The sequence below is a fragment of the Physeter macrocephalus genome, chromosome 4, assembly GCF_002837175.3.
Source record: "Physeter macrocephalus isolate SW-GA chromosome 4, ASM283717v5, whole genome shotgun sequence".
Taxonomy (NCBI): domain Eukaryota; kingdom Metazoa; phylum Chordata; class Mammalia; order Artiodactyla; family Physeteridae; genus Physeter; species Physeter macrocephalus.
In genome coordinates, this window is record NC_041217.1 from 140,994,254 (window position 1) to 141,014,835 (window position 20,582).

Consider the following 20,582-nt stretch of genomic DNA (forward strand, 5'->3'; position numbering starts at 1 on the left):
AGCCAGTGAGCCACAACTCCTGAGCCCGCATGCCACAACTACTGAAGCCTATGCACCTAGAGCCCATGCTCCGCAACAAGAGAAGCCACTGCAATGAGAAGCCTGTGCATCGCTACGAAGAGTAGCCCCCACTCGCCGCAACTAGAGAAAGCCCGTGTGCAGCACCGAAGATCCAACGCGGCCAAAAATAAATAAATAAATTAAAAAAAAATTTAACTTAAGTTAAAAAAAGTGGGCCTCAGATACTTTTTATTTATAAAATCACAGATACACATAAATATGTAAACAGATTGTATATGTGTGTAAAAGTGTCATAGGGGAGTGAATAGAAGAAAATTTCTGAAAAGGCTACTTAGGGTTGATAATGGAAAAAAAAAAAAAGATCAAGAAACACCAGCCTAGAAATACATATATATGTGGTAAAGCTATCAAGAAAAGCAGAGAAGTGATTCCCGTAACATTCATGATATTAACTCTGAGGATAAGGTGGGTGCTGGGTTCTTCTAGAGTTCTGACAGTGGTCTGTTTCTTGATCTGAGTGGTGGCCACTCAGGTGTTTACCTCATAGTCTATATGCCCATGTTTTATATATAATACTTTTCTGTATGGGTACTATATTTCATAATAGAAAAAAAGGTAGTTTGTAGACTTTAAAATCTAGAAATGCTGTGTATTGTTTAGGTTTTATATGCACGATTATGAACTAAATCTCCATCTTAGTAAAGCTTCTTAATTAAAAAAGTAGATGTTGACTGATGAAAAGCTTTTACCAAACAGTTATTTTTGTTTTTTGTTTTTTTTTTTTTTCAGATGGGCCCAATTCTTCATTCATCCACTAATGATCAGAGATGCAATTGACCGGGAAGTTGAAGCTGTTGATAGTGGTAAGTGCTTTATGTCTTGCTGCTTTTTCCTTCATTGATCCAGTCGTTTAGCACATTTATCATTCTTTATCACTCTTTATATTATAAAGGGCTAAGTTAAAATAGATATGTCATGTTTATTCCTGAAGCCATTAAATGTCTAATTCAGTATATATTTGAAATAAGTCAAAGAATGGTAGATTTTCGATTTTTCAGCCTTTGTTTTTTGAGGGTTTTACCACAGTGACTGACCTTTTGCAGGATAAGAGCCTAATTCTTAAAGCTAATACTGGGTGTTAAAACTTTAAAAGTTCACATACTCTTTTTGTATGAAGAGGTATTTTCTCTGAGGCTTTATTTTAAGCACCATCATGATATTTAAATAGCTTATTTTTTGTTGCCTCTGTGTGTCAGTGCTTTGTGGGTTGAGTTTCTGTAGTTCCGAAAACAATCGTGATATGTTTATGGATGAAGAAACTAAACTCTTGAACAGGAAATGCGTTTAATTTTACTTTTTGACAGTTTTTCTTATCTTTGTGATTTAAATATTGAAGACTGTAAGGAAGGCTGTGTCTCACTATAGGGTGCGGGTTCATTAGAGAACTGTGCTGCACATATCCCTTAATTACAGAGTACCAGTAAATAGCCCACTCCAGATTAACCCTGCTTCCTTATTTTAGCATTAGAAACATGTAGCAGTAGACTTGGGGGGATTTCTAGTTCACATAGGTTAGGCTTGGCTTGCATAGCCGAAGAGGCCAGGTCTCTGTACTAGTTCTTCCCTTTGTAGCATTTTCCCTCTTGGCTTGATTGTCTAGTTCTAATAATCACTTGTTGCATTCACTAGGCTGAATAAACTGCAGATGGCTGGAAAGAACTGTCTTGAAGTCAGCAAACTGTATTTTACTTATAGAAATGTCACTCACTGTGGCCCTCAATTTATTTGTAAAAGAGGGTAGAATGGAGTTAGATTCCTCCTAGTTCTAGTAGCTCCTTATAATCAAGGATTTATTTTCTTCATTTTTGTTACTTGCCTACCCACAGTGTCTGTTTTTTCATAGGCCCAGATAAGTATTTGTTGAATACATGAAAAACCAAAATAACTAAGGAAAACTCCAAAAGCCTTCCCTACTTTTTGGGACCTAGGAACTATATTCTGTGTCTTTAATTCTTTCAAGTGTGTTTTTCTTTATACAGTTTCTAGAGTGGGTCGAAATTGGCATTTAAAAGGTTAGACGTCTAGGGAATTCCATGGCAGTCCAGTGGTAGGATTCAGCGCTTTACTGCCAGGGCCCACGTTCAATCCGTGGTCAGCAAACTAAGATCTCGCAAGCTGTGCGGTGCGGCCAAAAAAGAAAGATTAAACGTCTAATTTAATTTTACAGGTTTAATTCAGAATATATTTTATTATATTTTGAATATTATGCAGAAATATATATATATACATACATATGTGATATATGATATGCACACACACACATACAATAAGTAGTTTTGGTTTAAGATGAACTTAAGCTAAAGGCTCTGTTTTTTTGTTTGTTTTTGATGATAGGAGACCTAGATTTCTGTTTGTGATCTGATATAAATAGCTAGGTATATATCATTAGTTACTTAACCTTCTAAGTATGAAGGATTTACTTGAGATGAGGGAGATGGGAGAGGTCTTAAATTTTTTTTTTTTTTTTGCGGCATGTGGCATCTTCCCGGACCGGGGCATGAACCCGTGTCCCCTGCATCGGCCGGCGGACTCTCAACCACTGCGCCACCAGGGAAGCCCTTAAATTTTAACTGGTGTGATAAGCTAGTATTCATTAGCCAATTTTTTTTTTAGCATACTGTTTATGATATATTATTCTTCTCTTATTTGCATTTATAAGACATCAGAAAATTATAAATAAGACAAGAGCTAAGTTTAGATTCTATGAACATACAACAAGATCATTTGGAGACTCAATATTTATACATTGATAGATATTGATATTTACTGTGAACACAGCATAAATTTATCTTGGCTAAGACCACAAAATGTTTAAGAGTTTTACATGTTAACGTGTATAGTATGCAGACCATTAAGAGTTAACAGCTCTAGGCCAGGTCTAAGTCAGTATTATATTCACACATCTTAGCTTTCCTTTTTTCCAAAATCAATATCTGCAAATAATGAGATCTGTTTTTGAAAGCTCAATAATCAGATGTTATTTTCTTCTATTCAGATGTGATAGTCTTTATTCTATCATTCTCATCTCATTCGCATGTTTTTAGTTGCCTGCATGGTTGGATGGCCCATTCAATGTGAGAGGAGTTGAAAGGAAGTTCAGCTATCCTGGTAGATTCATCTTTTCATTTTCTTTTTCCTTTATTCCTCTCCACCTGCTTATGGAAGAGATTCTTTCCTGAGGTTTTTTTTTTTTTTTTTTTTTTTTGGTGGTATGCGGGCCTTCCTCTGTTGTGGCCTCTCCTGTTGCGGAGCACAGGCTCCGGACGCGCAGGCTCAGCGGCCATGGCTCACAGGCCCAGCCGCTCCGCGGCATGTGGGATCCTCCCAGACCGGGGCGCGAACCCGGTTCCCCTGCATCGGCAGGCGGACGCGCAACCACCGCGCCACCAGGGAAGCCCTCTTTCCTGAGTTTTTAATTTATCATCTTGTTTTACCTTCATTACTTTATCACCGTGCCCTGCATCGACAATCTGTTGTTGGTCTAATCTTTCAGTGGAGTGGTTATACACACAAATTTATAAGCATTTATTTGCACAATGCAGATAGGTCTGTTCAGTGTTTTATAATTTTCTTGAATACATTTAATCACAGAAGCTCATACATGTCCACAGGGTAGGTTTTAAAATGGGATTAACTTATTGCTAAAAGAAGATTATAGAGAAAAAAATTATTCTAAATGATTAGCTCTTTATTTTAATGATTGTTCATACTTTTACATAAGCATGTTTAATTGCCTGCATATTGTACCTTAGTAATTGAGACTGAGGATATGGCCAAAGCCTTTTTTTTATATAATCAAGTGGTTGAGTGTGTTCTGTAAGTGTTCAGTATTTATACTCTATTTTTATCAGTTGTAGGAGGTACTAAATCACTTTTTGTAGATATGTTTATATGTCTACTCCATTAGTTTTCTGTTGCTGCTGTAACAAATTACCAGAAACTCAGGCCTAAAATAACAACAGATTTATTTTCTTAAACTTCTGGAGGTCAGAAGTCTAAAATATTTCCTCAGGGCTGCATTCCTTTTGGAGCCTCCAAGGGAGAATCTGCTTCCTTGCCTTTTCCACCTTCTAGATACCACCTACTTTCCTAGACTATGGCTCCTTTCACTATCTGAAGAGCCATGGGTGTAGAATCTTCTTTGCTATCTGACTTCTGCTTCTGTCTTTATATCTTCTGTCTTTGATCCTCTTACCTCTCTCTTTGAAGGACCCTATGATTACATAGGGACCCAGCTAATCCAGGATAATCTCCCCTTCTCAAGATCCTTAATCACACTGCAAAATTCCTTTTACCACATAAGGTAACACATTCACAGGTTTTGAAGATTAAGATGTGGCCACCTTTGGGAGCCGTTATTCAGCCTGTCAGCTTAATAATGGAATTGTTTCTTCTGTGTTAGAGCCATATCTTCATAATTTTTACAGAGATTTAAAAAATTTACTCTGTTGAAGCTATGTATATATTTTTTTACTACATATGTTTTCCAGGTATGGAAATTATAAATGTATATATTTTTTACTGTCTCATCTTTGATTTAGACTTCATGGCTTATGACTGAAGTATTTTATTGAATATACTTTTGCTTCTTTCCATCTCTTCTGTCACCACTTTAGTTTCCACTGTCTTTACCAAGTATAACAGTGATGGCCTCTAATCAGTTTCCCTGTCTATACTTTTGCTTCCACATTTACAACCAGAATGAATTTCCTGAAGTCCAGATCTGATAATGTTACTCTCCTTATTAAACATTTGTTTGTAATGCCTTACCATTACTCCTATGATAAAAAAAATAGCTAACATTTATTGAGCACTTATTATGTGCATTGTTATGATTATTACCTCCATTATCCTTATTTGACATACAATGAAACTGAGACTTAGAAGTGCTCTTTCAAAAATTGTTTCTTATCTCTTCAGCCTGATATCTTGCCTCTGCTTTGATTCTGAACCTTCTACCTCTAGCAGCTAGTTTTAGTAGTACCTGCTGCATGATGTTCAGTAAATATTTGTTGAAGGAATATATCTTATTTAATTCTTATAAGAATCCTGTGAGCTAGGTACTTGTAACTCCATTCTATAGATGAGAAATAGAATCAGGGAAGTTAGATAACTTTCTCAAGGTTGTATAGCTTAGTAAATGGCAGAACTTGGATTCTAGCCAAGATACTTCTGACTTCAAAGTGATTGTTTTTAACCATTAATACTTTATTACCAACATAGTTGGCTTTGGAGGAGATTTAAACAATATATATGACAAAGTTCCCAGACAATAAGGAGTTTGATTTAACATTTTCTTGGCACTTCCATCAGTAAGATCTTGGACATAGCATCTGTTGACTGAAAAAAAAATGCACAACCTGAAAGTTGAGAGTTATGTTTTATTTGGCGGATTTTCTGAGGACTTCAAGGCTGGGGCACAACATCTCAGATAACGCTGAGAAAACTGTTCCAAAGAGGCAAGGTGGGGAGCTAGGATATATAGGATTTTTTTTGCAACAAAAGACCAAGTTGTCAGAACATCAGAAGATTACTGTTAATAAAAGAAACCGAGATATCTCAAGTTAAGGAATTCAGCGCTTTTCTTTTTTTGCGGTACGCGGGCCTCTTACTGTTGTGGCCTCTCCCGTTGCGGAGCGCAGGCTTCGGACGCGCAGGCTCAGCGGCCATGGCTCACGGGCCCAGCCGCTCCGCAGCATGTGGTATCCTCCCGGACCGGGGCACGAACCCGCGTCCTCTGCATCGTTAGGCGGACTCTCAACCACTGCGCCACCAGGGAAGCCCACGCTTTTCTATGTATGGGAGGATGCAAGAGTCTGGGCTCACTGAAATCATTCCTTTGATAGGCACCGCAGCTATCTGGGTCCAGTATCCTATGTTTTCTCGTCCTGAGCTTCCTGAGGGTGCACTGTCCCTGTGGCTGTAATGTGATGGCTTGATGGCTGCAACATCTTTTGTTTAATGATATGGCAGGCAATACTTTAGTTCTCACAATAATAACCTTCAGATTATTAACTGCCTGTTTCATTTGAAAATAAGGGAAAATCACTAGAAAGGTGAATTGAAAGTTAGAGAATGTGTTAAGTCATAGAACTTGTCCTAGATCATTGATTTCCCTGCTTCAGTCTTACTACACTTTATTCATAAAATTAATTTTTGTTACTTCCTTACTTTCAGTTCTTTAAGCTTGAATTTCCAGATACTAAAGCAAGATACTGAATTTCATTTTATTAAAAGTGTTTCCTTAAAACTGACAGAATATCAACTTGCAAGACCCTCTGATGCAAACAGAAAGGAAATGTTGTTTGGAAGCCTTGCTAGACCTGGACATCCTATGGGGAAATTTTTTTGGGGTAAGATACTAAATACTTCATCTTATTTCATGTTTTCTAGTTAAGGAAGATTGAGAGTATGAAAAGTTTATAAAGAATGGAAAGTTATAAAGGTAGGGTAGCTAGGTACCTTTTACCTTTCAGGGTAGGTAGGAAGCTTTTCAAATAGAAAGTAGTTCAGCATGCCTATATTTGGTTCTTTAACATTGGATATATGAGGAATAGCACCTAACATTTTGTGAATGTTTTCTGGGTGCCAGATGTTCTGCTAACGCTACATGAATTATCCCATTCAATCACCATAACAATGTTACGAGCTTGGTACCATTATAATCTCCATTTAAAGATAAAGAAACAGGCTCAGAGAAGTTAATTTTCTTAAATATGATAGTGGTGGATGTGGGATTTGAACCTCTGTTTATCTGGTTATAAAGTGTGTGCTCTTCCCCAACCTGACATTTCCAATTATCAACAGAGATTCAGCAATAATTTCTCTAGTAGTTTTTGAGCTGTGACCTAATTTTGTTTAATTGTTAAGCTGTTCAAATGGTATCTGGTTTTTCATAATGGCTTTTTCTTAGTGTTAGAATTCAGTTATTATGGCTTTTTCTTAGTGTTAGAATTCAATTATTATAGCCTTATATTAATCCTCTTGACCACAAAGTAGAATCTGGAATGAGTTGATCTAAATGGTACTTCATTCAAAGGATGATTTGCTTGTTTGCTTGTTTGTACAGTTATATACACTTTGTATGTCATCCTTGCTTTATGTGGTTTATTTTTAAGAATTATACAGAATATTACTAAAATAATTAAGAGATAAAACCTAATAGTAGACTAATTATTAAGAAAGGAAGCTTAAGGCAGTTACTGTTGTTAAGGTATTGCCAACTAGAGATTAATTCCTTATGTGTTAAAATATACTTTGAAATTGTTTCTTGTGAATTTTTGTCTTATTATTATTATTATACACTGATTCAATATTTTGAGTCACTTGGGTTATTTCATTAGTTAAATATAGTAGCAAAGGATGCATTGTCAGTATGGAGACTTTTAATAAACTTAGTTATTTCTATACTCTTTTCCATCTTTTTATAGGAAATGCTGAGACTCTCAAACATGAACCAAAAAGAAATAATATTGATACACATGCTAGATTGAGAGAATTCTGGATGCGTTACTATTCTGCTCATTACATGACTTTAGTGGTTCAATCCAAAGGTAATATTGTCTACTATGGCCCTTAGAATTATTTGGAAGTAGTGCTTTCTTAGGATTTGTCTGTCATATCAATGTTGCAGTGCACTGTTAATTTACAATACTTTAGTGCTTGATCCTAATATGAACTAAAGAAAGTCAGAATTTGAAGAGGCAAAGCTCAGGGAAGCACAGAATCATCTGATTCTCAGGCAAATGTTTTTTTCTTTTGTAGACATAGGTCTTAACTCCAGGCTAGTCTATGAGTGTATTAGTGTACTGATTGATGATGAATTGTTTTTTCTTTTTTAATAAACTTATTTATTTATTTATTTATTTTTGGCTGTGTTGGGTCTTCGTTGCTGCGTGCAGGCTTTCTCTGGTTGCGGCGAGTGGGGGCGATTCTTTGTTGCAGTTTGCAGGCTTCTAATTGCAATGGCTTCTCTTTGTTGCGGAGCATGGGCTCTAGGTGCATGGGCTTCAGCAGTTGTGGCACGTGGGCTCAGTAGTTGTGGCACATGGGCTTAGTTGCTCCACAGCATGTGGGATCTTCCCAGACCAGGGCTCGAACCCATGTCCCCTGCATTGGCAGGCAGATTCTTAACCACTGCACCACCAGGGAAGTCCCATGAATTGGTCTTTTAAGCCACATTTGTCTGCTGCCTCTGTTATCTCTGGTTTTGCATTTAATCTGTATTAATCATAAACTCTTAATGGGCACAGTGTTTGTCTTTTCATCCTTACATAGGGTTCAGTAAAATGGCATGATTAATTGAAATCTGTCATGGTGACACTAGCAGAAGTATCTTAAATGTAATAGTACTGGTCAATACCTCTACTCTTTTCCTTTTTTTATCATTACTGAAAATAATGTGTCAACTTTTCTCATTAAAGAAATCATAGTACCTTTCTTTTGTTTTCTTTATATTTTAATCTCCTTAGGCTGTTTTTCAAAGTAAGTCATTTGCTGAACTGTTCATTTTGATATATCAACACCTTATAGTTTGTATATTTCTTTTTGAAAAACTAATCCTCTCACCCTAATGTGATTCTCCTTTTTATAAAATTTTGCTCTCGCATTGTCAAAATTAAGATCAGAGCTGACTTGGCACTTAATTATAAAATATTTTTGTGTTTAGGATCAAAATTAGTCCACTAAAGTTAACTTGAACATAAAGTTACAGATATGGTATAGCATTCAAACTACAAATGTACTTCTAGATTCCTTTTACAGCATTTATTAAAATAGGCAATTCTATATTTGATATGTAATATTAATTTGAAATTTTAAATTAATTTTTGTTTTCAAATCTGTCATGAACATGCATTTTTCTTCAACTAGGTATTGATTCTTTTTCATTCTCTTCGGTGATAACAAATATGAGCATATTAACACTTGTTGCAGATTTCTAAAGTAAGCCCCACGTGTTTGATTAGAAAACCTTGTCCAATCTAGAGTCAGTTGATTTTGGAGCTTCAGCATTTATTATATCATTTAAGAGTTAAATATCAGTATAAATAGTATAGAGTAAATTCAGAACTTGATTAGTCTAATTTGCATCTTGTATTTATATACTGGGGCATCTCTTTTGAGAATTAGTGAAAGTCATGTAGCTGGTGAAACTAACATATACTATCCAGTGATGGTAATGAGTCACTGGGATAAAGCTAAAAGGTTTCCTTTTTCATTTAGATCTCCTATTTTACTAGAAATTTCAGAAGAATTTCTTATGAAATATAAGAAAATAATCAAAAGAAGATAGAAATCATATCAGCCTAAGAAGACATATATTAAAACCACAGCAAGTGTAAATTAATGTAAAGTAAATGGAGTATAATAGTACTGATGAGCTGCTGAGAAGGGTAGTGTAGGTTAGTTAAGAGAAACCTTCCTAGAGGAGGTAAGTTTTGGAATGGGGTAGGAGGATGATTGATGTATTTTTATCTCTTGGTCCTTCATCTAGCCTAATGATAAACAAAAACTTTTTTTTTCTACTTGTGTGTTTTTTCTAACTTCGCCAGGGAGAAAGAATAAAGGAGTCTTAACAAAATTATATGTGTCTCAAGGTTTTCTTAAATATTATTTTTCCTATTACTGATTAAGGAGTGGCAAGTGATGCACAAATTAAAGTATTCCTTTGTTTTATAGCTAAAGATCTGTCAGAAATATAATTGCATTTCTACCTTTAATAACAACACTGCCTTTCCCTGTCTCCTTCCTGCCCTCTCCATGAAGAAACACTGGATACTTTAGAAAAGTGGGTGACTGAAATCTTCTCTCAGATACCAAACAAGTAAGACATTTATTTTCATAAATCATACGCCTATAGAGTTAAAGAGGTCATATCTTCTGGTATGAATCCCAGAGGTTTTTGCTTTTAGTTTATTTTTTTTAAAACAGGTGATTATATTAAGAACTAAAGTAGTTTAGCAAGATTGCACAGCCTTTGAGAGGGAAAACTAAGATAACCAAAATTTCCATAGTTTCTGTAGTTCAGAACTTATAAGCTTGTAAACTTTATAGTAAGCAGTAACTCTGAAGAATTTGTGCCTCCTTTTACATTTATTCAGAGCTTTTCTGTTACTGTGTACAGTGCTTGAAATTATGATATGAAAGCAAATATTGTATTGAGAGGTAGCATATACACATACATATCCCCTGCCTCAGAACAAATTAAATTCTGAAGGTTTGTTTTTTAAGTCAGTTGTTTGGAACTTGGAATGCTTTTTCCCCGTAAACGAAATAATCTTGTAGTTGATGACTGACTTTACATATTGCCTGAAAAGCCTATTGCATATATTCTAGTTGAATCAAATTGCCTTTTATTAGAAATTGGATGTAGGGTTCTAGTTCAGAAAGCTACTATTTTTTTGTCCACCTCAAATTCATCAAAATAATACAAGTATTTAAAAGATACTTTATTGTTACATTTTTTGTTATAAAGAATACAGAAAATTTAATTCTCAAGCAAAGTGTCTCTTCCCACTTTTAGCAGTTTGCTTTTTAGTAAACTAAATGAAATCAGATTATTTTTTCTTGCATCAGGTGAGTAAGCTAGACTCTTTCCAGTTCTTCATTCCAAGACAATTTGTTTTAAATTTATGAAAGAAAAATTAGCTTTAAAAATGTTGGAGTAATTTGTAATAACAACAGATTGGTTATTATTATCTTGGCTTTATGTAAACTTCTGTTGATAATTAGCAATACTTTTAAGTATGCTAATTAAGATAATGAAAGCCATGCCAAAGTTATGGAGTTGTTTAATTTGCTTTTGTTTGTTTGTTTTGATAAGAAATGAGTATTAGCTATGGAAATGTCAAATGGCAGTTTGAAATGTGTTTCACTGTGAAACTTTACTAATAAAATCAGAGGTATATTGAATAGAGGGATTCATTAGGTCTTGTCAATCAATTCCTAATAAGAACTTTAAATTTAAAAAAATGCTTTTACATATTATTCACTAAGAACTTTGGTTCCTTAATCAGACAGGTTAAAAAGTGTTCTAGGTAATTAATACTGATTCATACTGACCATATTTTAGAAGAAATATTAGTTACAATATATTCAACCAGGTGGGAAGCCTCTAGAAGGAAGAGTCCAAGTTTTTCAAATACCACAGTGCCTAATACTGTACTTTATACATAAGAATCTCTCCATGTATTTTCTTGGATTAAAAAAATATCTCTAGCGTAAGTTTTCTTTCTGAAATGGCTTTGTATTAAGAGGAGAACTGAAGTTGAATGGGGCTGATAGAGACAGTAAATATTGGGAGGAGAGGTCCCTTCAATTCATTGTTTTCTGTCTCCTGTGAGTTTTAAAAGTATTTGAGTTATTGGGGCTGAGGTTAAGAATAGTTTGTGTAGTTCAGGATTTTGTGGCTTTGTTGCCATCTATTCGCTTATGCCTAGAATGCTTTTCAGCCAGGAGTATGTAGAATAGACTATAAAAACCTATCAGTTTAGGCATCCCTAAAGATACTGCTTATAAAGGCTTTTGCCAATTAAATTTTAATGTATTTGTTTTATTTTCAGTGGGTTACCCAAACCAAACTTTGGCCATTTAACGGATCCATTTGACACACCAGCATTTAACAAACTTTATAGAGGTTCGTGAACCAAAGGTTTAAAACTATTTGAAATAACTTTAGCACATTCTCTAAAACTTAACTGAGGCTGCCAATTTTCTTTGAAAATGAGAATACAACAGAAAGTACAGCTGGATTGGAAAGGGAGTAGACAGTGGAAATCCAACTAGTGACAGATAGCAGGCCACTAACTAGTAGCAGTTTCATTGGTTTGGCACCTTAATGCTACTTGAGTCTGTTTCATGCTTTCTCCCTATTTTCTTCTTGTTCCCTTTTGTTCTTGGTTTTTTGTTTCTTTCCTATTTTGTTTTTATCTATATTCTGCTCTTTTTTGCCTTTAAAAGAGAAAAATAGAGGATGGGAAAACACTTTGGAAATAATTTCCTTTTATCTTCATTATAAAATTTTTGTTAAATGAAGGCAAATTTAGTGTAAAAAAAAATGGGTGGGGGAGTCACCCTTAAATCTTACCATCCAGAGAAGTGGTTTTGGCAGATTTCCTTTTGAGTTTCTGTAGGTATATTTTCTTAATGTAGTTGAGATTATAAAGTATATATACTCTATCTCTTGCTTATTTCATTTAATATTGTATTTGTAATAACTGCCCAATGAGCCATCACATGGTTATGCTATAACTTACTTAACAGTTTGCCCATAGTGAATATTGCAGAAACATTCCTAATTCACCATTTCTCTTTCTTTGCTCTTTTTATCATGGCAGATTTTTTTCTTTCTCCTAATTGCCTAGTTATTCCCTTCTTCTCCTTCACCGCATTGCCAATCTCTTTCCTCTTCCCTTTCTCTGACCAATGACTTTTGTCGCACTCTTTATCTGCTGCTGGCTCCATTTTATCTAAGCTGACTCTTCCCAGAGACAACTTATTTTTGGTTGTATTCTTCCTGGCTGTAGATTTTCTCTTCAAAGAATCATAGAAGAATGGGAAGCACTGGGAAGAATCTTAGAGTTACTTCAGCCTACCCCACTCATCATACCATAACAGATTCAGAATGAGTTAAATGCAAGTGATTTTCTCAAGGTCGTATAAACACAGATAGCAAGATAGTAGTAGGGCTGGATTTCAGCCATGGGTCTCCTGACTCCTAGTCCTGTACCCGTTCTTGCAAGAAGGGATCCATCTTTAGGGGCTTGCCTATTTTCATAGTTCTTTTATCCATGCCTTCTCTATCTGTGAAACCAAATTGAAAAGAAATTTACAAAAATTGCATTATTCAAATTGGAAAATTGGCAACTTGAAATAATAATTGCATTATATTTAACTTTCCCATGCTTATTGGAGGATGAAATATATTGAATTTTAAAAAATTTCATGTAACATAGTATATATAAGTTATAGAGAAACACTTATATCTTTTCTGAAAAATATTTTTGTTCAGTTGTTCCAATCAGAAAAATTCATGCTCTGACCATCACATGGGCACTTCCCCCTCAACAGCAACATTACAGGTAAGAGTTCAAAGGCAAATTTACTCCACTAGATACTGAGTGAGAATCATATTTTAAAAGCATACTAAATGGTTTAAATTTGGGCATTCTGGATTTATAAACACAGGTAACATGGTAAACTAGGACCTCACTACTCCTGGATTGTTCAAGCCTTTGCTATATATTTTAATGTCTTCTTGGGTATAAAAGCTAGAGTTTTCTTACAATTAGTTGCCTTTCCTGAGTCTTTGAAGTTAAGTATCTTAGTGTGAATGCTAACTTTTGTAATTATTTTGTTTAGCACTTTGAGGACAAATATATGTTAGCTTATGATTTATTTGTCAGTGGTGGCCATTTAGTTTGATCTTGTCAAAAGTAAAGTTAAATAATTTCGAACCTGAAATAAAACTACATAAATCTCAAGGACCTACTTGAGTTGGGAATGAGTTAGGTCAGATTTTTAGAAATTAGGAAAACACCTCAATTTATTTATATAATTATTTTACATGAGCAATATACATGGGCTAAGAAGTTCCTTAAAGATAAGGATCAGTCAGTGGCTACAAATGCTTTTCTCATTAGAAATAAATGCTAATGAACTGATAAAAATTTAACTTAAGTTTCTAAAACTTATCAACAAAACAAACCCAAGAAGAGACACACACAAGCAGAAGGAAAGAAAAGTAATGTGTATTGCTTTAAGCTCAGTAAAAAATGCTTTTAACAATCAAGTCCCATGAAGTTAACAAGAATAGTATGCCTCCAGTGAGAAAGCAGAGAATGTGCGTATTGTCTACTTGCTTTTTTTTAGTGCAAGGATAATATAGGAAAAAGTAATGTCCATTGGTTGTATAGTTATGTTAGAATATCCCAAAAAGTGTTAAAATGATTACATGCATATTTAAAAGTTTATTCCATTTGTTTTAAATTTTGATTATAAAAGTAATATGCTTGTAAAATGTTGAGGACAAAAGAGTATTAAGTAAAAAGTAAAGCTCTGCTTCTCCTCTGTCCTCAAAGATATGCCCAACATTAATAGTTCCATATATATCCTTCAGACATTAAAATAATGAATATAAAATATATCATTTTTAATGGAAATGGAATTATACTATGTATACCATTTTTCCCGTTTTTTGCATTTCTTGTTAATTAACAAAGCCTTGTTTATCTTCTGCCTGATTACGAAGGTAATTCATTGTAGAAATCTTGAAAACTACTGAAAAGTAGAAAAAAGTCATTCATGATTCTGTTTTCCAAAGACTTACCATTTCTGTATGTTTTGATCCAGTTATTACTATTTTTTTAATGAACTGTATATTTGTTTTAACCTGATGTTTATTCCAAATATGTGAACTTCCACTAAATTAGCTTTTGGGGGAACGATTTTTTTTTTTACAAAGAAGCAAGTGTTTCTCCCTCCAGAGTTACCAAATACAGTACAATTAGATTTGGTCACATGCAAATGTTATGTATTCAACTGGGTTCATTCTTTAACTGATTTGTTCCTCTATATCAGTTTTAGGATAGATGTAATCTAAAATATGTCATTCATATTTTATGTTTTTTTTCAAATTCATATTTTAAACAGTTACTTTTAAGAGTTTATTGAGTATAATTCTGTAAACTAAGTTTAAAATTTAAGAATGTTTAGATTTCCTAGCTTGATTTTTCTGTATATTTTTGGTAGGAATATATTCCCAAAATTATAGTAGAAGCCAGTGGGAAAAGATGATGTGAATAACACATAAACAACTACTCAGACTATTGATGTATATTATTATATAAGATATTTTTTACACCTGTTATTGCATTTTCATGAGAAGCCTATGAGTAAGTAGTTAGGCAAGTAGAGAGAAAAAGAAAATAGAGTGAGATTAAGTCTTTTGCTCAAGATCATGCACTTACTTAAAGGAATAACTAAAACTACAAGCTAGATTTTCTGACCCATAAAGCAACACATTTCAGTTTACCACAGAGCCTGATGCAATGCCAAAAGCTTTTAAGGATACAGAATGATTCATATCTGCATCAGATTCTAAAATAATAAGGAATCTATATTATTTCTATTTTGGGTGAAAAAATAATGAAAGATTTTACCATGAAAAGTAAGATTGGTATCCAAAAGAAAAAGTAGTATCCAAAAGAATTCTTAAATTTTGGAATATTTATACTCATTCAGTGATTTCAGATGAAGATGTTAAATTTCACCATGTTTTCTGTTTTTATCTCGCTGCTGTCAAATTAATTATAGTTTCATATTTAATAGAATTTATGTGAAAATAAGTTTGTAATCACATTCTCAAATATCAATCTCAGAAGTAAGATTTTCTAAAGTAAAATTAAGGTATTTATACCTTAATTTTAAAAAATTTCTGACCTTAACTTTTTTTTTAAAGGGTGAAGCCGCTTCATTATATCTCTTGGCTGGTTGGACATGAAGGCAAAGGCAGCATTCTTTCTTACCTTAGAAAAAAGCAAGTATTTAATTAATAAGTATTTTCAGTGTAGCAATCTCTGAAAAATAATGGACAAGTGTTATATAACCCATTCTTTTCTTTTTTTGCTTTGTCTGCGAGGAAGTGTAGATTCAAATCTAATACTTAATTAAAGTCTCTTCATAACCTAGATTATTTTAATGGCCATATCATATTTGTATATTTCCTTGGAAGCCACCTTTTAGCCCATGTTGGAAGTATTATAGTTGTACACAAAATTTTTAAATTCATAAATAGAGTCCAGAATTACATGAAAGTTTAGCTCTAATCAAGAATTTGGATTTGGATAATAATGAAGTCAATTATTTAAATGCTGTGGATCTCCAGGCTTTCCCAACCCAGAAGGTGGACTTTAATGAAAACTTCATTGGGCAGATGAATCATAAATAAATCATAAATATGGGGGACTGTGAACAGTATATGCAGCCATGTTAGCAGTATGTTAGCCATGTTAGCCATGTCCTAAAGCATTTAAGCACTTGTTTAAGTTGCCTAGCCAAATAATAGAAATACAGCTTTAGAATCAGTACCAAAACACATTAAAGTAATTCCTTGCTTGATTTTTCTATACATTATTCAAGAATGGAAGGTAGACGAGAAATTTAAATAAGACTTTAAAACATTGATGTGTACTAGATTATTAAAAGAAAGCTAAGAAAGCTTATTAGAAAAAAAATGAATGACGTTAAGTACATATATGCCTTACACAATAAACGTAATATGATTTGAGATTTGCATAACCTTTTTACCTTACTGAACTTTATTAGAATTTCAAGTTTTTCATTCCGGCCTCTTCTCTCCTTATTTTAGACTTTCAGGATTATTCTAGTCAGGAAAAATATACAGTCTTATTACTTCTTTTTTTTTTTTTTTTTTTTTTTTTTTGTGGTACGCGGGCCTCTCACTGCTGTGGCCTCTTCCGCTGCAGAGCACAGGACTCCGGACGCACAGGCTCAGCGGCCATGGCCCACGGACCCAGCCGCTCCGGGGCATGTGGGACCCTCCTGGACCGGGGCACGAACCCACGTCCCCTGCATCGGCAGGCGGACTCTCAACCACTGCGCCACCAGGGAAGCCCATATTGCTTCTTTCCTAGATAACCTGTGCAGATTAGCTGATGGTCTCAAAGAGCCCACTTAACATTCTAAGTAGGGAAGTATCTGAAGTGTTTTTTAAGGCTTCTCTTGGGAGATGGTTCAAAAAGGGATGCGAGAAATGCCTCCCAGGGGAATTCCCTGGCGGTCCAGTGGTTGGGACTCCGCGCTTTCACTGCTGAGGACCTGGGTTGAATCCCTTGTCAGGGAACTAAGATCCTGCAAGCCTAGCGGTGCGGCTAAAAAAAAAGAGAGAGAAGTGCCTCCCAGCAAGCGTACTTTTAATATATTGTGAAGTATGAAGAACATACTTCACAATATATTAGAAGTATGCTTCGACAAAAAAATTACTATGTTCTCTTCGACAAAAAATTACTATGGCTTCATGAAACAGATAATGTTTTACTATGTTGTAATATTAGTGTTTCCATTAAAGAAGTAAATACGGCTGTTATTTCCTTCTGATCATTCCTGTATGCAGTACAATTCCTTGGGAGGCTTTGTACTTTTAAAAAATTTGTACTTTTAAACTTACTGTTGGAAAGCATGTTTGCTTCAAAGCCTGGGCTTCCCAAATTTTACATAGAAAGCCTACCTATTTTGTTAATTTGAAGTATTTGTAGACTATCAATCTCAAGATACTGACTGGATTAATTTTTTCTCCTAACTGTAGGTGCTGGGCTCTTGCACTATTTGGTGGAAATGGTGAGACAGGATTTGAGCAAAATTCTACTTACTCAGTGTTCAGCATTTCTATTACATTGACTGATGAAGGTTATGAACATTTCTATGAGGTAAATAATAAAAATGGAGGGTTTTAAAAATTATATAGGTATCACTTTATGCAAAAGTATAATTAGATGTTTCATTTTTAGGTTGCTCATACTGTCTTCCAGTATTTAAAAATGCTGCAGAAGCTAGGCCCAGAAAAAAGGTAATATATACTTATAAGAGTCAATCCTAATATGTTTTAGCCTTCAGGCTACCAACAGACATGCGTTAGTCCTGCCTTGGTGGTTTTCCAGGCATTTCTTGCTTAATTTCCTTTACTTGTTCCATATCCTTATTCCGCTACATGTGAACGTATGTTAAAGATTTAGGTTTATGTGGACAGTCTGTTTATTTTTGTACTTCTCTTTTCTTGCTGATGATTCTAATGAGAAATTTAAATATGTCTTCTAATTTTCTTCTTTCACAGAATTTTTGAAGAGATTCAGAAAATTGAGGATAATGAATTTCATTACCAAGAACAGGTACTGGAAGTCAAATTCTTTTTGAATGTTATCTGTGACCAAGTTGAAACTGGTGTGGACATTGTTCCTCTTTTTGGGAGTGTCACTGGAGTTTTAATTCTGCCACTCTCTGTCATGTGAGTCTCAAGATGGCCTTGAGGTTTCTGAAAATTCACTCTTGTGTTTCTGAGTATTTAAGAGAATTAGGCAGATTGACACAGATCATGTTGTGTGACAATCATTCATCTATGTAGTCATTTCATATGTCTATCCCTTTAATCCCTTTGATAAACATTCATGGAGAGCTTGATATTTTGGGAATTCAAATATTGTGAAGATATTCTACAAGGTAATATGAAGTAATTGCCATATATAATGTTAGAAATAGTGTGCTTTGTACTTTCAGGGTAAGGAAAGCATTTGCTTTGACTGGAATAGGACAGGGAAGCCTTCATGGATGTAGTAAATTTGAATTGAGTTCAGTATTAAAAAATGGATAAGGTTTAGATATTCTAAGCAATGGGAAGCACATAAGTAAGGAACTCTGGGATATTATGAAAAAGTGAATGATCTTACATGTCTGTGGCATAGGGTATATGAAAGCAACGTTGAAAGGTAAGGAGTTTAGAGCAGGGTTTTTAAAAAACCCTTTTTGTGCCTCGGATCCCTTTGGAAATCTGTTGAATCCTATGGACCCCTCCCCAGAATATTATTTCACCTCTTCATCTTTTTAAACTCTCAGAAAAATCGCCCTAGTAGTACAATGATCACTGGTATATCCCTCACCTAGATTTACCAGTTCTTAATATTTTGCCATATTTTCTTTCTCTCTCACGCCTCTTGTTGTGTGTGTGTGTGTGTGTGTATTTTTTTGAGATTTAATTACAGATATCATGATACTTCACCTCTCAATATTTTTTAACATGTATCTGCTACAAACAAATGTGTTCTCTCGCATAACCTCACTAAAATTGTTGTGCTCAGGAATTTAACATTGAAACAATACTGTTAAATATTTAATATGCAGCCCATAGAATAGTGGGTTTTTTGTTTTGTTTTTGTATTTTGTTTTTATTGAAGTATAGTTGATTTACAATATTGTGTTAGTTTCAGGTATACAGCAAAATGATTCAGTGATACATATGTATATATGTATATATTTTCAGATTATTTTCCAATATAGGTTATTACAAGATATTGAATATAGTTCCCTGTGCTATATAGTAAATCCTTGCTGCTTATCTGTTTTATGTATAGTAATTTGTATCTGTTAATCCCATACTCTTAATTTATCCCTCCCTCCATCCCTTTCTCTTTGGTAACTATAAGTTTGTTTTCTATGTCTGTGAGGCTGTTTCTGTTTTGTATATAAATTTCATTTGTATTATTTTTTAGATTCCACATATAAATGATATATTTGTCTTTCTCTACCTGACTTGCTTAGTATGATACTCTCTAGGTCCATCCATGTTACTGCAAATGGCAATATTTTATTCTTTTTTATGGCTGAGTAATACTCCACTCTGTGTGTGTGTGTGTGTGTGTGTGTGTGTGTGTGTGTGTGTGTGTATATCTCATATTTTCTTAAACCACTCATCTGTTAATGGGCACTTGGGTTGCTTCCATGTCTTGGCTATTGTAAATAGTGCTACTATGAACATTGGGGTGCATGTATCTTTTTAAATCAGAGTTTTCATCTTTTCAAATATATGCCAAGGAGTGGGATTGCTGGATCATATGGTAGCTCTATTTTTAGTTTTTTTTAAGGAACCTCCATACTGTTTCTGTAATGGCTGCACTAGTGTACATTCCCAGCAACAGAGTAGGAGGGTTCCCTTTCATAGAATAGCGTTTTTAAATGCATAAGATAAAATACAGTAGGTTACAAAGGAATACTGAAAGACTCTAAATAGTAAAAATTAGTAATATGGGTCTCTGTATAGATATGTTAAATAACAAAGTCTAATGGTAGATCTAATAATTATTACAATTTTAAGTAGCAGTGAGTGTGCTACTTTTTTTTCTTATTAGTCATCCATTTTATACACATCAGTGTATACATGTCAATCCCAATCTCCCAATTCATCACAGCACCACCCCCCCCCCCCCCCCCCCCCCCCCCCCGCTCTCCCCCCTTGGTGTCCATACGTTTGTTCTCTACATCTGTGTCTCAATTTCTGCTCTGCAAACTGGTTCATCCGTACCATTTTCTAGTTTCCACATATATGCGTTAATATACGATATTTGTTTTTTCTTTCTGACCTACTTCACTCTGTATGATAGTCTCTAGATCCATCCATGTCTCTACAAATGACCCAATTTCGTTCCTTTTTATGGCTGAGTAATATTCCATTGTGTATATGTACCACATCTTCTTTATCCGTTCGTCTGTTGATGGGCATTTAGGTTGCCTCCATGACCTGGCTGTTGAAAATAGAGCTGCAGTGAACATTGTGGTATATGACTCTTTTTGAATTATGGTTTTCTCTGGGTATATGCCCAGTAGTGGGATTGCTGGGTCATATGGTAATTCTATTTTTAGTTTTTTTAAGGAACCTCCATACTGTTCTCCATAGTGGCTGTATCAATTTACATTCCCACCAACAGAGCAAGAGGGTT

The 20,582-nt window shown here is 34.5% G+C and overlaps 1 protein-coding gene and 1 long non-coding RNA gene across 4 annotated transcripts in view; one reads left to right on the forward strand and one right to left on the reverse strand.

The window, feature by feature from the left end:
- The window catches only part of NRDC (nardilysin convertase), a 97,122-nt gene that overhangs the window by 49,344 nt on the left and 27,196 nt on the right, over nt 1–20,582 (forward strand). For all 3 annotated transcript variants that reach the window (XM_028489398.2, XM_007129214.3, XM_007129215.4), the window contains 10 exons: nt 811–884; nt 6,339–6,434; nt 7,512–7,634; nt 9,847–9,904; nt 11,643–11,716; nt 13,091–13,160; nt 15,539–15,616; nt 17,405–17,525; nt 17,607–17,665; nt 17,930–17,984. In XM_028489398.2, the coding sequence (XP_028345199.1) occupies nt 811–884; nt 6,339–6,434; nt 7,512–7,634; nt 9,847–9,904; nt 11,643–11,716; nt 13,091–13,160; nt 15,539–15,616; nt 17,405–17,525; nt 17,607–17,665; nt 17,930–17,984 (808 nt within the window). The remainder of the gene's footprint in view (nt 1–810; nt 885–6,338; nt 6,435–7,511; nt 7,635–9,846; nt 9,905–11,642; nt 11,717–13,090; nt 13,161–15,538; nt 15,617–17,404; nt 17,526–17,606; nt 17,666–17,929; nt 17,985–20,582) is intronic.
- On the reverse strand, nt 11,727–15,600 carry LOC114486233 (uncharacterized). The gene is made up of 3 exons (XR_003679637.2): nt 15,520–15,600; nt 14,261–14,358; nt 11,727–12,882 (listed from the first exon to the last, which is right to left on the reverse strand). It is a non-coding gene; the product is annotated as an uncharacterized lncRNA (long non-coding RNA).